At 44.6% G+C, this 17,229-nt stretch overlaps 1 protein-coding gene across 2 annotated transcripts; it reads right to left on the reverse strand.

The window, feature by feature from the left end:
• Positions 1-541: 541 nt before the first annotated feature.
• LOC140691917 (PWWP domain-containing DNA repair factor 4-like) lies at positions 542-10,604 on the reverse strand. 2 transcript variants are annotated; one of them, XM_072956390.1, is made up of 2 exons: positions 10,521-10,604; positions 542-4,197 (listed from the first exon to the last, which is right to left on the reverse strand). In XM_072956390.1, exon 2 carries the CDS (start codon positions 3,981-3,983, stop codon positions 1,980-1,982), a length of 2,004 nt encoding a protein of 667 aa, XP_072812491.1. In that variant the 5' UTR covers positions 3,984-4,197; positions 10,521-10,604; the 3' UTR covers positions 542-1,979. The 2 variants fall into 2 exon arrangements, with proteins under 2 accessions (XP_072812491.1, XP_072812493.1); XM_072956392.1 differs by having other exon boundaries at positions 10,502-10,588.
• Positions 10,605-17,229: the final 6,625 nt, after the last annotated feature.

Raw genomic sequence — 17,229 nt, forward strand, 5'->3', positions numbered from 1 at the left:
AAGTTCCATGTAGAGCGTGGAGGTGGTGTGTTTCCAAACACTTCCCAGGACCATGAGGAAGTCATGTGCTTTGGCCCAGGCAGAAATGCCCCAGGAGTCTTGGCCTCTGTCAGACAGAGTTCAGACGGGTTCTGGTGGGCCTGAAGTACATATGATCTGGAAGGCCCTGACTAAAATTTAAAAAATGAGTATGAAAGTGAGTATTTCCTTACAGTGAGAAGAAAGTTCCTGGAGAACTTTCAAAGACGGCAACTAATCCATCAAAATCCTGAAAATACACACACACACACACACACACACACACATAATTTTTCAGACATTCCAACTATGTAGTTGTACAATCTGAAATATGATGAAGCAGAGGTTTGAGGTAAACGATACCATGGTTTTACCGTGAATCAAAACAGCTGACCTGTGCAAATTTTACACACACACACACACACACACACATACACACACACACACACATCACGAGGCCACATGAACACTTAACCTGGACCTGTGAGTGACAGTTGAATCTAAGAATAAAAACACACTCAGGTTCACGTTAAGCCTTTAATGTTTATTTTCACATCAGCTTTTAAAAAGGAAGCTAGCTTGTTTAACATCTGTTTCTCCACTCAACAACAACAACGACAACAAAATCTCCTGTTTCAAGTTAGGATGACAGTTCATGGGCTTCAGAATTTACCTCTTAATCACGCACGTTTCCCTGTATTCCAACAAAAACTGTGTTTAGCCGAATGGAGACTCTTCTGTAACCCAGTTCCCACTTCCCAGATCCTGGTCCATCTACCACTGCTCACGCAGCCTGGAATGACTTACTGGTCTGCATTTACAGTGTCAGAACCTGTCGGAGCCAGTCAGCGAGTAAGTCCAAAGATCAAGCTTGCTTGGTTTGAGACAAACGACTGATTTGTTGTTGTTGTTGTTGTTGTTGTTGTTGTTGTTGTTGTTGTTGTTGTTGTTTAGGGGACACAGGTCCAGAACAAAGAGCTTGCTTTCCTACAATTTATGTCAAGTAGATGGGTGCCTGACAGTCAGCCTGGACTCCCGGGTCTAGAGTAGCTGGACTGTGTATACGATGGCCCTAGTTGTCTTCCACATGGGGACAGACGGCTATGTGTAGCAGATCCAGTCCCTGTCACTTAGGAGGATGGCCAGGAGCCTGTCGGTTTTGGGAAACCACTCAGCCGCTGAAGAAGAGATACTCCCAGAAATGCAATCTCAGGGAAACTAATGTAGAGTTAACAGTCTTGCACAGGCTGACACAACGTTGACTGCATGCTGAGACTGCATTCACTCCCATGAGGACCACGTGCAGATGGTCCACTGACCTTGTCTGGATTTCAGATCGCTTTTCCAAGAACCGTTGGAAGGTTGCAACAATATATAGGGAACATCTCTGTCACTGGCTTCACCTCTCAGGGCTATTTTTCCAAACGAGCAAGCACAGTCGGGAAAAGTCAGGGGTGATCTTGAGAAGGAATCCAATCAGTCGTCTGTACCACTGCATCACAGGAAGAATGAGAAACCCATGTGACATTTCTGTAAAACATACACCTTAGGTTTTGAAAACGACGGTTGCTTAGTATCTGAAACCAGGGCTTTTTCACATAACAAAAGAATGTGCATCCTATTTTGAACTATGAAAAAAAAAAAGTCAAAAGCAGTGTTATGAAGATACCTGGAAAACTACACATTGGGGCAAGTAGAGGCAAGTCCGGTTATCTGCAGCATCTTAATAAATGAGCGGTGTGAGGGGTCTGGGAACGAGGAATGATGATGACCATGCCACCCTCAAGTGCTTGGGATGGATCCAGAAGGAATTCAGCGCGTTCCCGAGGCCTTGGATTTCCAGAAGGTGTTCACATGCCACAGACATTGGGAGGATTATCCCTTTCAGACAGACAGGGATGCTCGCTAATGATGTGCATGATGAGAAGTCTCCCTGCCAAGGTGTGGGCGCGGGGGGAGAGTTACTTCGCCCTGCTCCTCCTCGCTGACCTCCTTCTCATTTCCTTTAAGATGTTTTCATCAAAGAGCTCTTTTTCCCGGTAATGCACAGGTGGCCCTCGCAGGTACTTTGCTTCTGCCTCCTTGTAATCCAATCCATCCAGTGCTGCAAGTGAACAGATGATTGCTTCTGGCAGAAGAACTTCCAGGACAAAACTCACTTTGTCATCTCGTGTCAGAGCCAGCACCTTCTTGTCGACCTGTTTGTAGATTTCTTGCAAGTGTCCCACCACTGCATCCAACTGATCTTCATCTTCCAGGTATGTTTCGACACAGATGACATACCTGTTGGAATTCAGATAGGATGCCAGCCAGCGGGACTGCTTCCTGCCTTTGACAATGTCCAGAAGATGGTGGTCGGCCCCCTTCCTTTTCACGATGAAGTCCACTAGCTTCTGGTTGGCTCGGTCCCAGGCGGCCTTCATCCGGTCAGGGAGGATTTTCTTGCAGGGCCTCTTCCCGCCCAGGGAGGTCTCCTCCTCGGAATCTTCCAGGTCGGCATAATTCACCTTTGGGAACTCAATCTCCAGGTCCCCCTCTTGGATGGCTTTCCTCATTGGGTAGCTGACGTCCGCAGCATAATAATCCAGGAAAGAGCCAGCAAAAGTCCCACGACCGAGCCCTTCTCGGTAGTGGGAAATCAGTGAGAAACACCAGTTCACACCTTGCCCGTACAGTTTCCCGGCTCTCTTCACTAGCCTTTCCTTCCCTTTACAATCCAGGTGTTTCAGTCTTTGAAGAGGAACTCGGATGCCGCTCCTCTCACTGTGCATGTTTGCCTCAATCAGGAGCACCCTGGCAGTCTGCTCCGTTTGGCTGACACTCTTTACCACAGCCGGCCAGAAGGGGTGATTCTGAAATTTAAACCAGACCATCATTCCTCTTTCAATGGGAGACAGCTCCTGTGGGGAAGCCAGGCTTGGTGGCTGTCCCGTGGCTTCGCCGACACCGTTCTCAGTGGCACTGGTGGGGTTACTAGCCTCTGAGTCCACTGAAGGCTGAGATTCTTGCAGCCCTTCCTCAAACTCTGGTACCTGCAGCTTCCGTTTTCTACTTGCTAGTCGGAGTGAGTAACGCAGCCTGGGCTTAGGGCTGCTGGAGGCTGCTGCTTCGCCTTCCAAACCTGGGTTCCAGGCGCCCTGTCCAGGGTCCTTAGCAGTCCCGGAGAAGGTAGCACCTTCAGCGGAGACAGCCAGGGCCTGTGCACAGAAGACTTCCCGGGCCATGCGCACAGTGGGAAGGAAACCCGGTGGCAGGGACGGAAGGACGCCTCCACCTTCAGCACCGGTCCCCTCCTCCCTGACTGTGCAAGGCAAGGGCATAACTCTTGAGGTGTCACTCTCCTCCCTGCCCTCTTTCTTGTGGTCATCTTCTGGCAGGGGCGGGAAGTTTGGGCACATGCTGGAGCTTCCTGAGGGCTCTGTTTGCCTTTCCCTTGGAATACGGCCGATGGTTGTGTGCACCTGAAGTTTGTCACGGTCAGGGGCATCCTCCCTCTTGGAACGTCGTACCAAGGGTGATTTGGGGTTCTCACGTTTCCTAGGACTCCTCAGGAAGTGCCTTCTGGGCTTCTGATACTTTTTACGAGGTCGCTTTTTCGGTCCCCTTGGAGACCGCGTTGTGGACTCCAGAGTGCCCGACGCTCTCACAGGACCCAGATTTGCTCTCTGGTTCAGAAGCTCCTGTGCCGCCGTCAGAGCGCTTCTGTAAGCCACCTCCTCTCCTGGTGGGACACTGGTCTTGGACAGGGCTGCCAGTGAGGAGGTGACGGATTCAATCTGAGACTCATTTAGGGCCTTTATATCTGTGCTTTTCACCTTGACCTTTTCATCCACTGAGAGTATTTGAACTTCTAGAGAAAAGGCCCTTTCCCTCTTGTTTCCTACTGAGTTCTTGGACCTGGACAAGACCTTCGCTGGCCAAAAGTGGCCTTTCCAACTGCACAGGACATACTCGGCATCCATCATGATTTGACTTGGGTGCCCAGTGGTAATTAACCTAGGCTCAGGGGTCTGGCTGCAAAGCCACAGCTACGGTGGGTCCTGCCCAGAGCTGTGTTCTTCAGCACACCCTCTGGCTTAGGACTACAAAAGCGCTTACAGTGCATGCCGCCTGTCCTTCTCCACTGGAATCTCCTAGGGGCCCTGGAGCTCTTGTTTTGGACGGATTATAGTGGACATGCTGGAATATGGAGGAGGAAAAGAAGAAAAGCGTCAGCAGGGGGTGGGGGGAAATGCCTTTTGAGAAATTAGAAGAATGTTGACAAAGAGTATTGATAAGAGATAAAGCAAAGACATATAGAGCATGTGCATCCAAGTGGGACAGGGTGGGGCTGGAGGCACGGCACGTGTGTGGGGAACAGTTACGGGAGATGCCAGAGGAATTTTGTAGCCCTCCAAACCCCACGTCTTGCCCTTTTTGTTACCACTGTGTCTAAAGAGCATCTGTGTGGGGAAGGGATCTCATTTGTGTTACTGGATGTCCTGTGCCCTCTGTGCTCCTTGGGGCCCATCCTAGGGGGACGCTTCACTTGGTCTTCCCTAGGGTGCTAGTGCTGCCCGCACTCACTGCCTGTGCACCCAGGGGGCCCCAGGTGATCTCCTCCAGCATGCGGGCACTGGGGGTCAGCGCCTGCTATATACAGGTGACAGCCCCCTGTAGATGCCCCCTGTCAGTAGCATGGTGTGTGTATGGGCTTCCCCCACAGTCCCTATGCATCCACATGCACTTACCTGCTCTTATTACCAGGGGCCACACTTCCTCCCTCAAGACCACATTCCATCACCATTTCATGTGAATGCCTGCTTTTCACAATCATTTTCCTGACTCTCTTTACAGTGGGGATGCCCTGGTATTTAAAAACTGATTTACGTAAATTTCAACCGTTTGGAGGTGTGCAATGCAGAAGACGGAGTTGTTCTCTCAGTCTCTCTCTTCCCACCCAGAAATGTGCTGCTAGTAGGTTCTACTGTTCTGTATACATTGTACAAATACGTATCATAATTCACTTATAGATTTTATCACTTATAGATGAGATAAAAAACATGGTATGTGTCATAAGATGAAGTATTAATTCCCTAATACATCCAGGTACGTATGACTTTGTTCACATACACTCAGTGACAGAATGTGAAAGGTATGATGGCTAAGTAGACATACTCTGGGCATAAGCTGCACAAACTTTCCCTTGGACCAGGCTTCAAGTCGTGTGCTCTAGAGAACTGTGTGTTCCAGCGCTCATAGCACAGGTGTCATGTGAAGACAGAGAACAAAACGGAGAAGGAAAACCAGGTGTCTCGGCTGCTGCAGTCTCCCTGCAGCAGGCCCTGCCAGCCCGTCACACAGAAGAGGAGTGCCAGAGTCACCTCGACCCCAACCAGAAAGCAATCCCAGGACAACATACACTCACTTAGAGACACACCACACACACACACACACACACACACACACACACACACACACACACACACACACTGACACTGACACTGACACTCAGCTCGAGGACAGACACCAAGTTGCCCCACACAGATGCACATCATCCGTGCTCTCTGCCTCTACACATGCATGCAAGTGTTTCTGCTTCCGGGATAGATGTCCCTTTCAGCTCCTTTTCATTCCTTATTTTAAAAGCACACGTGGGACAGTCTAAAATGATGCTTAAAAGTATAAAAGAGGAAACATTCAGCACCATTCATCTAATCACGCAGACATATAAGACCCCAGACCGTAGAATTTTTATTCTATGGATACGTATGTGCTCTGTTAACAAGGTTTTAAAAATTGTACGGCCCTTTTCAATATTCTCTTGTATTTACCTTTGTGTACATCTTTCCAAGCATGAGACACTTTCATGGAGTCCTTTCAAAGGACACCAAGATGAAAGCTGTAGTTACTTTTTTTCCTGACTACTAAAGCAATGCATCTTTTGGAGGGACATCAGAAGGGAAGGGCGTTAAACGAAAATAATAAATATTAAATGGTCCTCCCATCAAATGCTTTGGCCCGTTGCCCAAATAGCTCCCATTAAGATTAGGTACATATTCTTGCAGATGGTTTTCTGTTCATATTTTGTGCTAACAGGAATACAACTCTCTTCTCTCTCTCTAAAGATGTATGCAGGGAGGTGGATGGATGGATGATGATAGATAGAGATGATGATGATAGATAGATAGACAGATGATAGATAGATAGATAGATAGATAATAGATAGATGATAGATAGATAATAGATAGATGATAGATAGATAATAGATGATATAGATAGATAATAGATAGATGATAGATAATAGATAGATGATATAGATAGATAATAGATAGATGATAGGTAGATAATAGATAGATGATATAGATAGATAATAGATAGATAGATAGATAGATAGATAGATAGATAGATAGATAGATAATGACCTGTAAATATTGATCCTCTTTTGCACACCAGGAGCAATGTGGTAAAACAGAACACTGAACAATACTGAATTAACTTGTAAAGTAACCCCAAATTCTCATTGGGCTTGGAAATGAAAATGCATCCAATGTTTTACTTTACATTCCAATCAATGCGCCTGCAGAGAGAGAAAACACAGAAGGAAATAGAAGGGGAACAGTCTAAACAGCAACCCCGCAATCTATAACCTCATCATCAATTTCAAGAAATTGTCCTCAAATGGACCAGCTTCAATTTTCTAGGTCCTGGTATAACTTTTGATCTAATCCATTTGTTCTTTAGGTGAGCAACCAGACAACTGGATGGCATAGAGCTTTTCTTTCTCCGACCAACAGCCATAATGTTTGGAAGAACTGTTTTGGAAGCTCGATCCTGTAATTCATTTCCCCAGTGAGGGCTGTGATCACTTCTGAAGAACAATGAAGAGGAAACAACCTTCCGAAGGAGCCGTCTCGAAATGAGGACGCTTTCCTCCCTATGAGCCCCACCACCACCACTACTGCCCAGAGGCAGAAATTGTCTCATTTTCACCCAGACGCCTCCTCCCTACAATAGCTACCTTTTCATTGTTCCTTCTCTTAGGCAGCAGGTTTCGTGAAGTGACCCCCAACATGTATTTCCATAAAAGGATGACTTGGCCGTTCCTTTTATTCTTATAAAGGCCCCGTTTACAAAATTTCTGCCATAAAGAAAATACATCCTTGCGGTTGGGGGGCACCTCTTCATTGCCAGACAAATTCACCATCAACTTTCATACACTATTTTAAAGCTTATTTCAAGATTTCATTGGGTTTGAATTCCACTTGCAGGATGGTTGAGTGAGAATTTCTATCTTTTGTTCTTATGTGGATCATTAGTTTCTTACATTCATAGAGGTCACGCCTACCCGGAGATCTGGGGTTTTTTTTTTTTTTTTCTGTACATCTTATTCAAGTGGCAAATATTCCAAGCTGAAAAATCATGAACTGCCCTCAGTTTTCTCAAAGGAATAAAAAGAACTTAGAGCTGTTTCTCACCTACAGATGGTCACCTGTGACTCTAAAGACACATACACCTTCAAGGCAACAAGGTTCTGCCTTGCAACTGCTCCTTAACAAATAAGGCCTCATAGCACCTAGTCTATGCTTGAAGAGCCATCTGCTCAGAGGAGGGGAAGTGTGAGCACTTGAGCAAAGGACGACACAAAGGTCAAGGTTTCTCACCAGGGCCTTATGTTAAGACTAGAGTGAATCCTCTCCCATTCTTTTTGCAGACTCAGGGGGTTCCTCTTGTCCAGCAGAACAACTTTCTTTCAGCAATGCTCTGTCCCTATTAACCTGCCTCAGGGAGACCCCCAGAGTCCTCTATAACACTAACGAAATCATGCACGGCATTAGGGTGAAGAAGTGGAGGAAGGGCAGCCTCTTCTCTCCGTGCAGATGAGACCTCCGTCATTACTAAAGTCCAGGAGAGTGAACGAGACGTGTATGTCAGCACCTACTGGCTTCCCTGTGTCGTGCACAGAGAGTAAGTGGTGCCCTTGTTCACAAGGTAAGTGTTTGCATTGTAGCTCGTCACAACCACATTGCATGTACACCAGGGGCTTGCTACCCAGTGGGGAAAGGCTAACAAATCTGTGCACTCTAAGCCAACAAAGGTGTGTTACACGTTCAACACAAAGGCTGATGCAGACCTTCATGTACCGGCATAGGAAAAGTTCAGATAGAAAAATACGCCTAGAGACCAATAAAGTCCAAAGTAGGTGCCTTATGTAAAACACATATTCACGCAGAGAACAATGCTACATATACCTTATCACAGGACGCGGAAGACATGTAAGTGCGGGGAAAAGTCTAGAATGTTTCCTTGTCTAAATGGTAGAAAGACTGGTCACGACGTGGTTCCACTGAAAAGAGAAGAGGAGCAGGGATGGAAGTGGGTGGCAAGGGCAGACGGGATTTTTCAAACCACGCTGTAAAATGGTACAGGGAGGACACAGTTACATGTACACATGCACCCAAATCTTACTTTATAAAGATTTCGAGGAGATAGGGCAGGAAACGTTAGACAGGAGTGAAGAAAAAGAGAGCAAGTGTAGAAAGGGGGTACCATACCATACCATAGCATAGAATGCAAGGGGGAGATGTTTGAAATGTTTGACGTGTCTTGGAGGTGTATTTTATACAGACTAAAGGAAATAGTCATTATTAGAATGAACCACAGAAGAGAGATTCAATCACAGTCCAAGAAGACAGAGGGGGGTGGGGTACAGATTGTGCATACAGAAAGAGAAAAAGCAGACACTTTTTCAAAAATCGCGAAATGTATCACGTGGCCTATTTGATGTGCCAAACCTTCATGCATAATGTAGTCTCTCTTCTTCTTTCTCTCTGTCTCTGTCTCTGTCTCTCTCACACACACAGAGGAGACATGCAAATACACGTACAAACAGTAACAGAAAAACATCCAGAAACCAAAGTGAAAGGAAACACCTTAAAAGCAAAGACAATAAAAGAAACCTCCTTATTACATAGGGTCCTCTTATTATTTCAAGTAGAGAGAGCTTGATAGAATTATTTGGAGGCAAAAAGGACAAGAAGGGAGCAATGAGACAAGAAGGAGGGCACCAGGGTAGGAAGGATAGGGCATTCGTAGTTCTGGAAAAACTGAGGGAAGATAGCCGGCACTTCTGAGAACCCATGACCTTGGAGGAGGAGACCTCAGAGCTTGGGCTCAGACTTCTGAGCAAAGTGGACTGCCCAGCTCTGTGAGACTTCTCAAGGAGGTCAGGGGAGGGGGTCCGTGAACCCTGAGACCCCTCCCAATGATGATGGGAAAAACTAACGATCTTGCACCAGAGGGTCAGGATCTGAGGGGAGGCCCCTGCCCACACCCCCGGCCCACCTCACCCCTGGGACCCAGATCCCTTAGGAGAGAGTTCACCAGTCTGCTGGTGCTGGTCTTCCCGTGGGCAGCAATGGAGACAGTCCTTGGAGTTTGGAGGTAATCCGCATTACAGACCGACTGTCCCTACTGAAATCCCATGTCCATGTCCCTGTTGTGTGAAGGGCCGTTATCGGGGTGACCCTGAGAGGGGCAGGAACAGAGAGGAAGGTACAGCCAGGTGCCTCCCTTGCAGACCACCTGCCGCCCTCCGGAGACCCCACTGGCCCGCCCTCCCAGGGAGCCAGAGGGTGGAGGGAAAATGGGGTTGGCAGAGCCTGGTCTCAGCACCACTCAGCAGCACACAGGACTGGAACTGAGTGAGAGGTGTGGACATCCTTTACCTGAAATCCGCTTCTCCTGAAAGCACATCCCTGACAAACAGTGCAACTGTACGTCCTCTTACTGCTGTGGCCCGTTTTTGGGGGGAACACAGAAAACACTCCCCAAACAGTAATGTCAGCGGCATCCACTCCCAAACATACAACCCCAAACTCCAGAACCTTTTGTGAAGGAGATTGTATTTACGCTTATAGAACAAAGAAGGAGCCAGTCACTGATCTTAATTCAATTTACCTGAGCGTAATTAGCAGTGGGCTAACAGGAAATGTGACTTGCAGAGAACATGTGTCTTGGTTTGTGCGTACCAGCTGCTCAGGGTGAGCACGACATCATGCCCTGGTTTACACAAAGCTACGTCACCTCCTCCAATCCTACCCATTTGTTTCACTGCTGACGTCCACTTTTCTCCCTCACATCATGCACAGTACATGCTTTCCTCGAAGTAGGTGTAAATGATGAGTAAACTCACATCTTTAAGGGTTCATGCGACAGGCAGTCCTTGCTAAGCAGAGGTGTAGGATGAGGAATGCTTGGGGTCTCTGCTTTCAAGGGCTCAGGTGACAAGCTCCTCACACAGCGGATGTCACATTAGGACACTGAAGCAGGGCTGGGTTAAGACAGGTTATTCAGTCACCTTAGCCCCCGACAAGAGGAGGACCTGCCATCCTCTCTCATAAAACAGGAGGGATTAGAGCTCTTAATATACAAGTAAAGACCACACCACTGACACCATACACCACACACACACACACACACACACACACGACAGACAACTCACATTGATAGCAGACACCTACTAGGCTCGATGTTTCTACAGTTACTCCATCTCTCCAGCCTGTAAATGTCCTTCTTAACTGTTTCTGCCTGCAGGACAGAGTGGCTTACCTCGGTTGTCATGGAAACCAGAATGTCATCACAACGTTCTCCCTGATGTTAGCTTTCTATGGAAACCAGGAAGTACTAGTACATCAGATGCAGAGCGTCGATCTTGCTCTCAGTCAGTTACAACCAGACCGATCCAATGAATGGATAAATGAACGGACAGACGAACAAATGGACTCTCAGACACAAGAGCCGGTGTTCTCACAGAATAGGCCGTAGGGGCAGGGCAGTTTTCACAAAGTGGCTTACGGACAGAGGACAGTGAAAGGAAACAGCTTTTGTTCCCACTTGAGACGCATACACTTAGGATCCTAGTTTTCAGGGAGGGCAAACAGTGGGGTGCACTCAGGGTTGATCTTTTCTAATCAGAAAGACTCTCTGAAACACACGTATGGGTTTGAATCTCAGCTCTGCCTCTCCTCAGTCGTGTGACTTTCACCTTGTGCACGAACGTTTCTGGTCCCTACTCTCCATTTTTTGGGTCAGGTCAATTAATAGTGTCTCTGCTCTCAAGGGGTTGATTAAACATCATGGAAGTACACTGGACTTCAGCACTTCCCAGTGGTCACTTTGGGAACCCTGCACTGGGAGGCAGGGGAGGGGGTTGTTCCCTGAGGACCTGTTGGTGGACCAGTGAGGTCTTCCTTTCCCTACTCGGTATCAGTGAATCCGGATTGCTTGGTTCCCTTCCACGGAAACCACAGATCGTAACAGGTAGAATGAAGAAGCAGGAAAGAAAATCCAGCCCTTTCCTATTCAGGTAGACATTAAATACGTTTGTAAAAATGTCAAACAGTGCCGTGGTTTTCGGCTCTTTTTTTCTTCTAAAAAGTACAGTATTTTTTCCCATACTGCATATTCACATACATGTACTGCTAAGGTTAACATTGTTTATTAAGTGAGTAAAGTAAAAAGTTGACTTCTTACTTCCCCCACCCCCAAACTACTTGAAGATTTTATTACAGCGGTCTGAAAGTGTTATATTTTAATTAAAAAAATTTTAATTGGAATTCCCACACCAGTATACTCGCCATGTTATAAACTATTCCTTTCTGTGGCATTAAGCAAATGCACAATATTGGGAAGCCAGCACCTCTGTCTTCTTACAAAACTGTTCCATAAGTCCTAAAAGACATCTTGTACCTGTTAAGACGTCACTCCTCATTCCACCTCCCCCCAGCCCCTGGCAACCACTAATCTACTTTCTGTCTTTATGGGCTGGCTTATTCGGGATATTTCATCTCAGTGGAATCACCCCATATCTGACCTTTTGTCAGATATGGCTCATTCCACTTGGAATAGTGATTTCCAAGCTCATCCGCGTTGTAACATTTTCCCCTCGCGTCTTCATAATCGTCCATGGCATGGATCGTCCACCTTGTGTTTATCCAGTCTTCTGTTGATGGAAGATGGGGTTGCTTCCACCTTTGGCTGTGTTGTAGAGTCCTACTATGGACACACATGTCTGTGTGCTTTTTGAGTGTCTGTTTTAAACTTGGGGTGGGGGTGGAATCACCCTCATATAATACACTAGTTATATGTTGAAGCTGTGGAGGAAACTCCAAACCATTTTCAACAGCCACAGTACGAGTTTAAATTCCCACCAGCAGGGCATAAGGCTTCCAATGTGTCCACATTCTCCACGGCACTTGTTGTTTTCCCTTTTCTAAAGTGCAGACCTCTCAACGGGGGCCAGCAGTTATTACTGTGGCTTGACTTGCATTTCCTAATGACTAACGACATTGAGCATATCATCATGTGATTGTTGGCCGTCTGTGTGTCTTCTGTGGAGAAATATGCATTCCGGCCCCTTTTCCATTTATATTGTTTGTTTGTTTATTCTGATTTGGCTGGAGTTGCAAGGGTTCTTTATATATTCTGGTTACGAGAGTCTCACCAGATATTTCATTTACCAGTATTTTCTCCCATTCTGTAGGATATCATTTCTCTCTCTTGATGATGTCCTTTGATGCAAAATGCTTTTCAGTTTGATGCAGGCCAATTTATTTATTTTTTCTTTTGTTGCTTGTGCTTTTGGTCTGATATTTAAGAAATCATTGCCCAGTCCGGGGTCATGGAGGCTTATGCCTATGTTTTATTCTAGGAGTTTTATAACTTCAGCTCTTATATTTAGCTGTTGGGTCATTTTTTTGTATGGTGTGACTTAAGTGTCCAACTCCATTCATTGGCATGTAGATATACAGTTGTCCCAGAAGCACTTGCTGAAGAGACTATTCTTACTCCTTTGCATGCTCATCATCAATCATCCCCCACCCAACAAACTGGTGTTCTTATAAGGGCCAGTGAAGTGCTGAGCTTTATGAGGAAGAGAATTAGAAGTAAGACATAAAGCCTTGGCTTGGCATTAACCTATGACTTGACATAGGCAGTGTGAGAGTGTGATCAGACGAGTAAAGTATTGAAACTGTTTGCAAACCTCAGATGGAAGAAGTAAACTGTGTCATTAAATACAGGAAGGAAAAAGGTATTACAGAGCTGGTAGCAAATTAAGGTAGGTACAAAAATGTGAAATATTAGAACAAAATAATGTAGGGAGAAGAGAGAGAGAGAGGGAGAGAGAGGAAGGGAGAAGGATGAAAGTAAAAAATATACCCCAACTTCAAACGGTACAGCACTTCTCTTTTTAAAACGTATTTATTTATTTAAATTGAAATATAGTTGATTTGCAATATTCTGTTAGTTTCAGGTGTACAGCAGAGTGATTCGGTTATACATATGTATTTCAGACTCTTTCCCATGATAGGTTATTACAAGATACTGAAGTTCCCTGTGCTATACAGTAAATCTTTGTTGTCTATTTTATATATAGTGGTGTGCATCTGTTAATCTCATACTCCTAATTTATCCCTTGCCACCCCCCCCACCTTGGTAACCATAGGTTTGTTTTCTGTGTGTGTGAGTCTGTTTCTGTTTTGTAAATATATTCATTTGTATTTTTTAGATTTCACATATAAGCAGCATATTTGTTTTTCTCTGACTTCACTCAGTATGATAATCTCTAGGGCCATCTGCGTTGCTGCAAATGGCATTATATGAGGCTGGAGGAATAACCCTCCCAGACTTCAGACAATGCTACAGAGCTACAGTAATCCAAACAGCATGGTATTGGTACAAAAACAGATATATGGATCAATGGGACAGAATAGAGGGCCCAGAAATGAACTCACGAACTTTAGGTCAATTAATCTTTGACAAAGGAGGCAAGAACATACAGTGGAATAAAGACAGTCTCTTCAGCAAACGGTGCTGGGAAAACTGGACAGCAGCATGTAAATCAATGAAGTTAGAATACTCCCTCTCACCATACACAAAAATAAGCTCAAAATGGCTTAAAGACTTAAACATAAGACAAGACACAATAAATCTCCTAGAAGAAAACATAGGCAAAACATGATCTCACATACATCTCAGCAATGTTCTCCTAGGGCAGTCTACCCAAGCAATAGAAATAAAAGCAAAAATAAACAAATGGGACCTAATTAAATTTACAAGCTTTCGCATAGCGAAGGAAACCACAAGCAAAACAAAACGACAACCTATGGAATGGGAGAAAATATTTGCAAAAGGTGAGACTGACAAGGGCTTGATTTCCAGAATATATGAACAACTCATACGACTTAATGAGAAAAGAACAAACAACCTAATCCAAAAATGGGCAGCATTTCTGCATAGTGGTCAGAAGTTTGGATTAATTTCCTTCATAAATTTTATACTCAAAAAATTATTTTACAGTGATTATTTATTGCTTTCATAATTAGAACAGAGACTTAACAGTAGAATTTAGGTTAACAAAGACTGGCTCCATGTTAAACTATTTTTTTTGAAAAGTGGAATGCTCTTTAGTAGCTAACCTCTGGAAGGATGACTTGAAAATTCATTAAATCCTCTGGGCGCCACTGTAACAAATCAAAACACGGTGTAACCACCTACAGGGAGGAGTCATCCAATACCTCTGTTTTCACGTGGTTGGATGAGACTTGAAAGGCGTCAACTTGACTTCCCCTTAAAAGTTTAATACAGACAAGTTTAACTTTGGTGTTAGAAAGGGCAAGAGATGTTATAACTCAATCTTGGTTATTCCTGCAACAGATGCTCCATTAATGTCTTTTGTTCCTATATCTTTCCTGTTTTTCAGGTTTTAAAAAAAATACTTTTCTAACATCCATGGACTGCATTCACAAAACTAAGACAACGGTGTTAGGAAGCCGCCAGATGGACGATGTTGATGTCAGCCAGGCCGTCCCTCCTTGACAAATACAGTGGTTCCAACTTTAAGGGGTTGAGAGCAACCTGGAGGTTTTATTTAAAATGCAGATTCCCAGCACCCATCCACAGAGTTGCTTGGGTAGACCTTGGATAGAGCCAAGGAATCTGGATTTTAACACTCCCCTTCTCATGATTCTGATATTGGGGGGGGGTTCCATGCAGCACACCTTGGGAGTCATCTGATGTAAATGGTAATTGAAATCGTGGGCATATATGGAAGTGTTTGGGGGAAGAGTATAAATTGAGAAGAGAACTCAGTAAAGCCAAGTCCTGAGGCATGCCATCGTGTGAGGGCTCATTTGAGGAGAAAGAGCTAGCAATGGTAACGAGAAGTTGCCAGAATGAAAGACGGTATTAGGAGAATACGCAGCTAGGGAAGCCAAAGGAAGGCAGAGAGTGGAAAGACAGAAAGAGAGAGTGGTCAACCAGTCTTCACAGGGTGTTTTCCCTTTGTTCTAATATCTGTTGCTGTGTTTCACTATTTTTTTGGAGAAATATTGCCTTAAAGAATAAGAATGCCTGTGATATTTGACATATTCTAAATAATTCTTGTATTTGAAATAAATGTTATCGTTCCCAGCCAAGATCCACATTTCTTAATAAAGATGTTATACGAATCCTAATGATTTAATTCTTTGTGCCCTGAAATATACAGCAGGCACCAGTTCACGCTCAATGTTTGATAGTCGGGAAGTTGTATACCAGACGCTAAAAAAGTGGCCACAATAATGACAATATAATAGTCATCGCAATATAAGCGTAAGTATAATATGACATAAATTATAATTAATTATAAACGTTAGTATACTATTATCAACATTTGAGTGATTTCTTTATATTATTGAGTGTCTACAAGAGCTTTCTTCATGGCTTAATAAGACAAAAGTTTATATCTTACTCAATCATAGTCTATTCTAGGGCTATGTCATAGCTCAGAACGCCAGCTTTTTTTCGTCTTGTGGCACCTCCTTATGAACTGTGCTCCCATAATTTCTCGGGCATGAGAAAAGAATATGGAGAAATTGCATACCACCTTTCAAATGCTTTCATTCAGAGTGATACAGAACATTTCCACTAATGTTTTCTTGGCCAAGGAAAGTCACGTGGCCATGCCAATTTGTTTTTTAATCGACGTATAGTCAGTTACAATGGGTCAGTTTCTGGTGTACAGCATCACGTCCCAGTCATAAGAGCTTTTATGTATTGCTTCACTTAATTTCACCAGAAATACTATTAGACAAATGCTATTATTATGCCTCTAGGATGGTGAGAAAGTCACCGAGGCTTAGGAAAGTCAGGAAATTAGTTCAACGTCTCACAGTTTATAAGTGGCAAAGCCTTGTTCAATTTCGTGCTGGATTTTCAGTTCACGCTTAGAACACTTTTGTGAGTTTCTCTTTTGAAAAACCCAACACAATCAAGTTTTGTATTAATTTTGGAAAGGCGTAGATTACAGGGACACCTGGCTCCCCACTTAAATCCTCGCTCTCCCCTTCTTCCTGGGGCCCCATCTAGGTGTCATTTCCCAGCTTTCCTTGCTGTTAAGCGGGACCATGTGACTGAGATCCAGGCAATGGGATGCCAGTGAGAATGACGTGTGCCACTGTCAGGCCTAGCTCGTAAAAACCTCGTACCTGGAGCACCTCCGTGCTCTTTTCCCCTTCTAGCAAAGGGCAAAGGAAGCCACCTTCGGGACAGCTATGGAAGCCACATGTTGAAGGTGGCAGAGTTTCCCGTGGCCTGCGTCCCTATAGAAGTGTTGTGGATAAAGCTCACCAGGAGGACCTGTTCACTCTCCCGGTAATGTTACAGAAGAAGTAAGGGAACTAGTTTTGAGTCATTATGCATGTTTGGGGTTTAAATGTCACTGTACTAGTCTGCCATACCTAATGCAAGCTGGGTAAAAATAAATTTCATTTATGCACTGCTCTATCCTTATGGATTGCATTCGACTGCATTCGATTGCATCATGGATTAGACAAACAGGGGGTTCATTTATTCCTGTTAACATGCAGTAAGAATAGACAATCCAGGGCTGGTGCTACAGCTCAAGGAAGCCCTCCATCCATAAATGTGGCTTTTGTCTCCAAAACCTGTGTTCCTACAGCATTATTCACAATAGATAAAAAGGAAGTACCCTAAGTGTCCATCAGCAGATGAATGGCAAAAAAAAAAGTGGTATATGCCTACAATGGATTACTATTTGCCATTAAAAAGGAAGCGAACTCTGACACATGCTACAATATGGATGAATTTGAAGGCCTTATGTTCAGTAAAATATGCTAGCCACAAAAGGATAAATGGTGTATAGATGAGGTACCCAGAGGAATCAAATTC

The sequence above is a fragment of the Vicugna pacos genome, chromosome X, assembly GCF_048564905.1.
Source record: "Vicugna pacos chromosome X, VicPac4, whole genome shotgun sequence".
Lineage (NCBI taxonomy): Eukaryota > Metazoa > Chordata > Mammalia > Artiodactyla > Camelidae > Vicugna > Vicugna pacos.

What these genes read in the sequence shown, in the direction of transcription:
- LOC140691917 (XM_072956390.1), bottom strand. Translation starts at nt 3,983, where the DNA reads ATGATGGATGCCGAGTATGTCCTGTGCAGTTGGAAAGGCCACTTTTGG.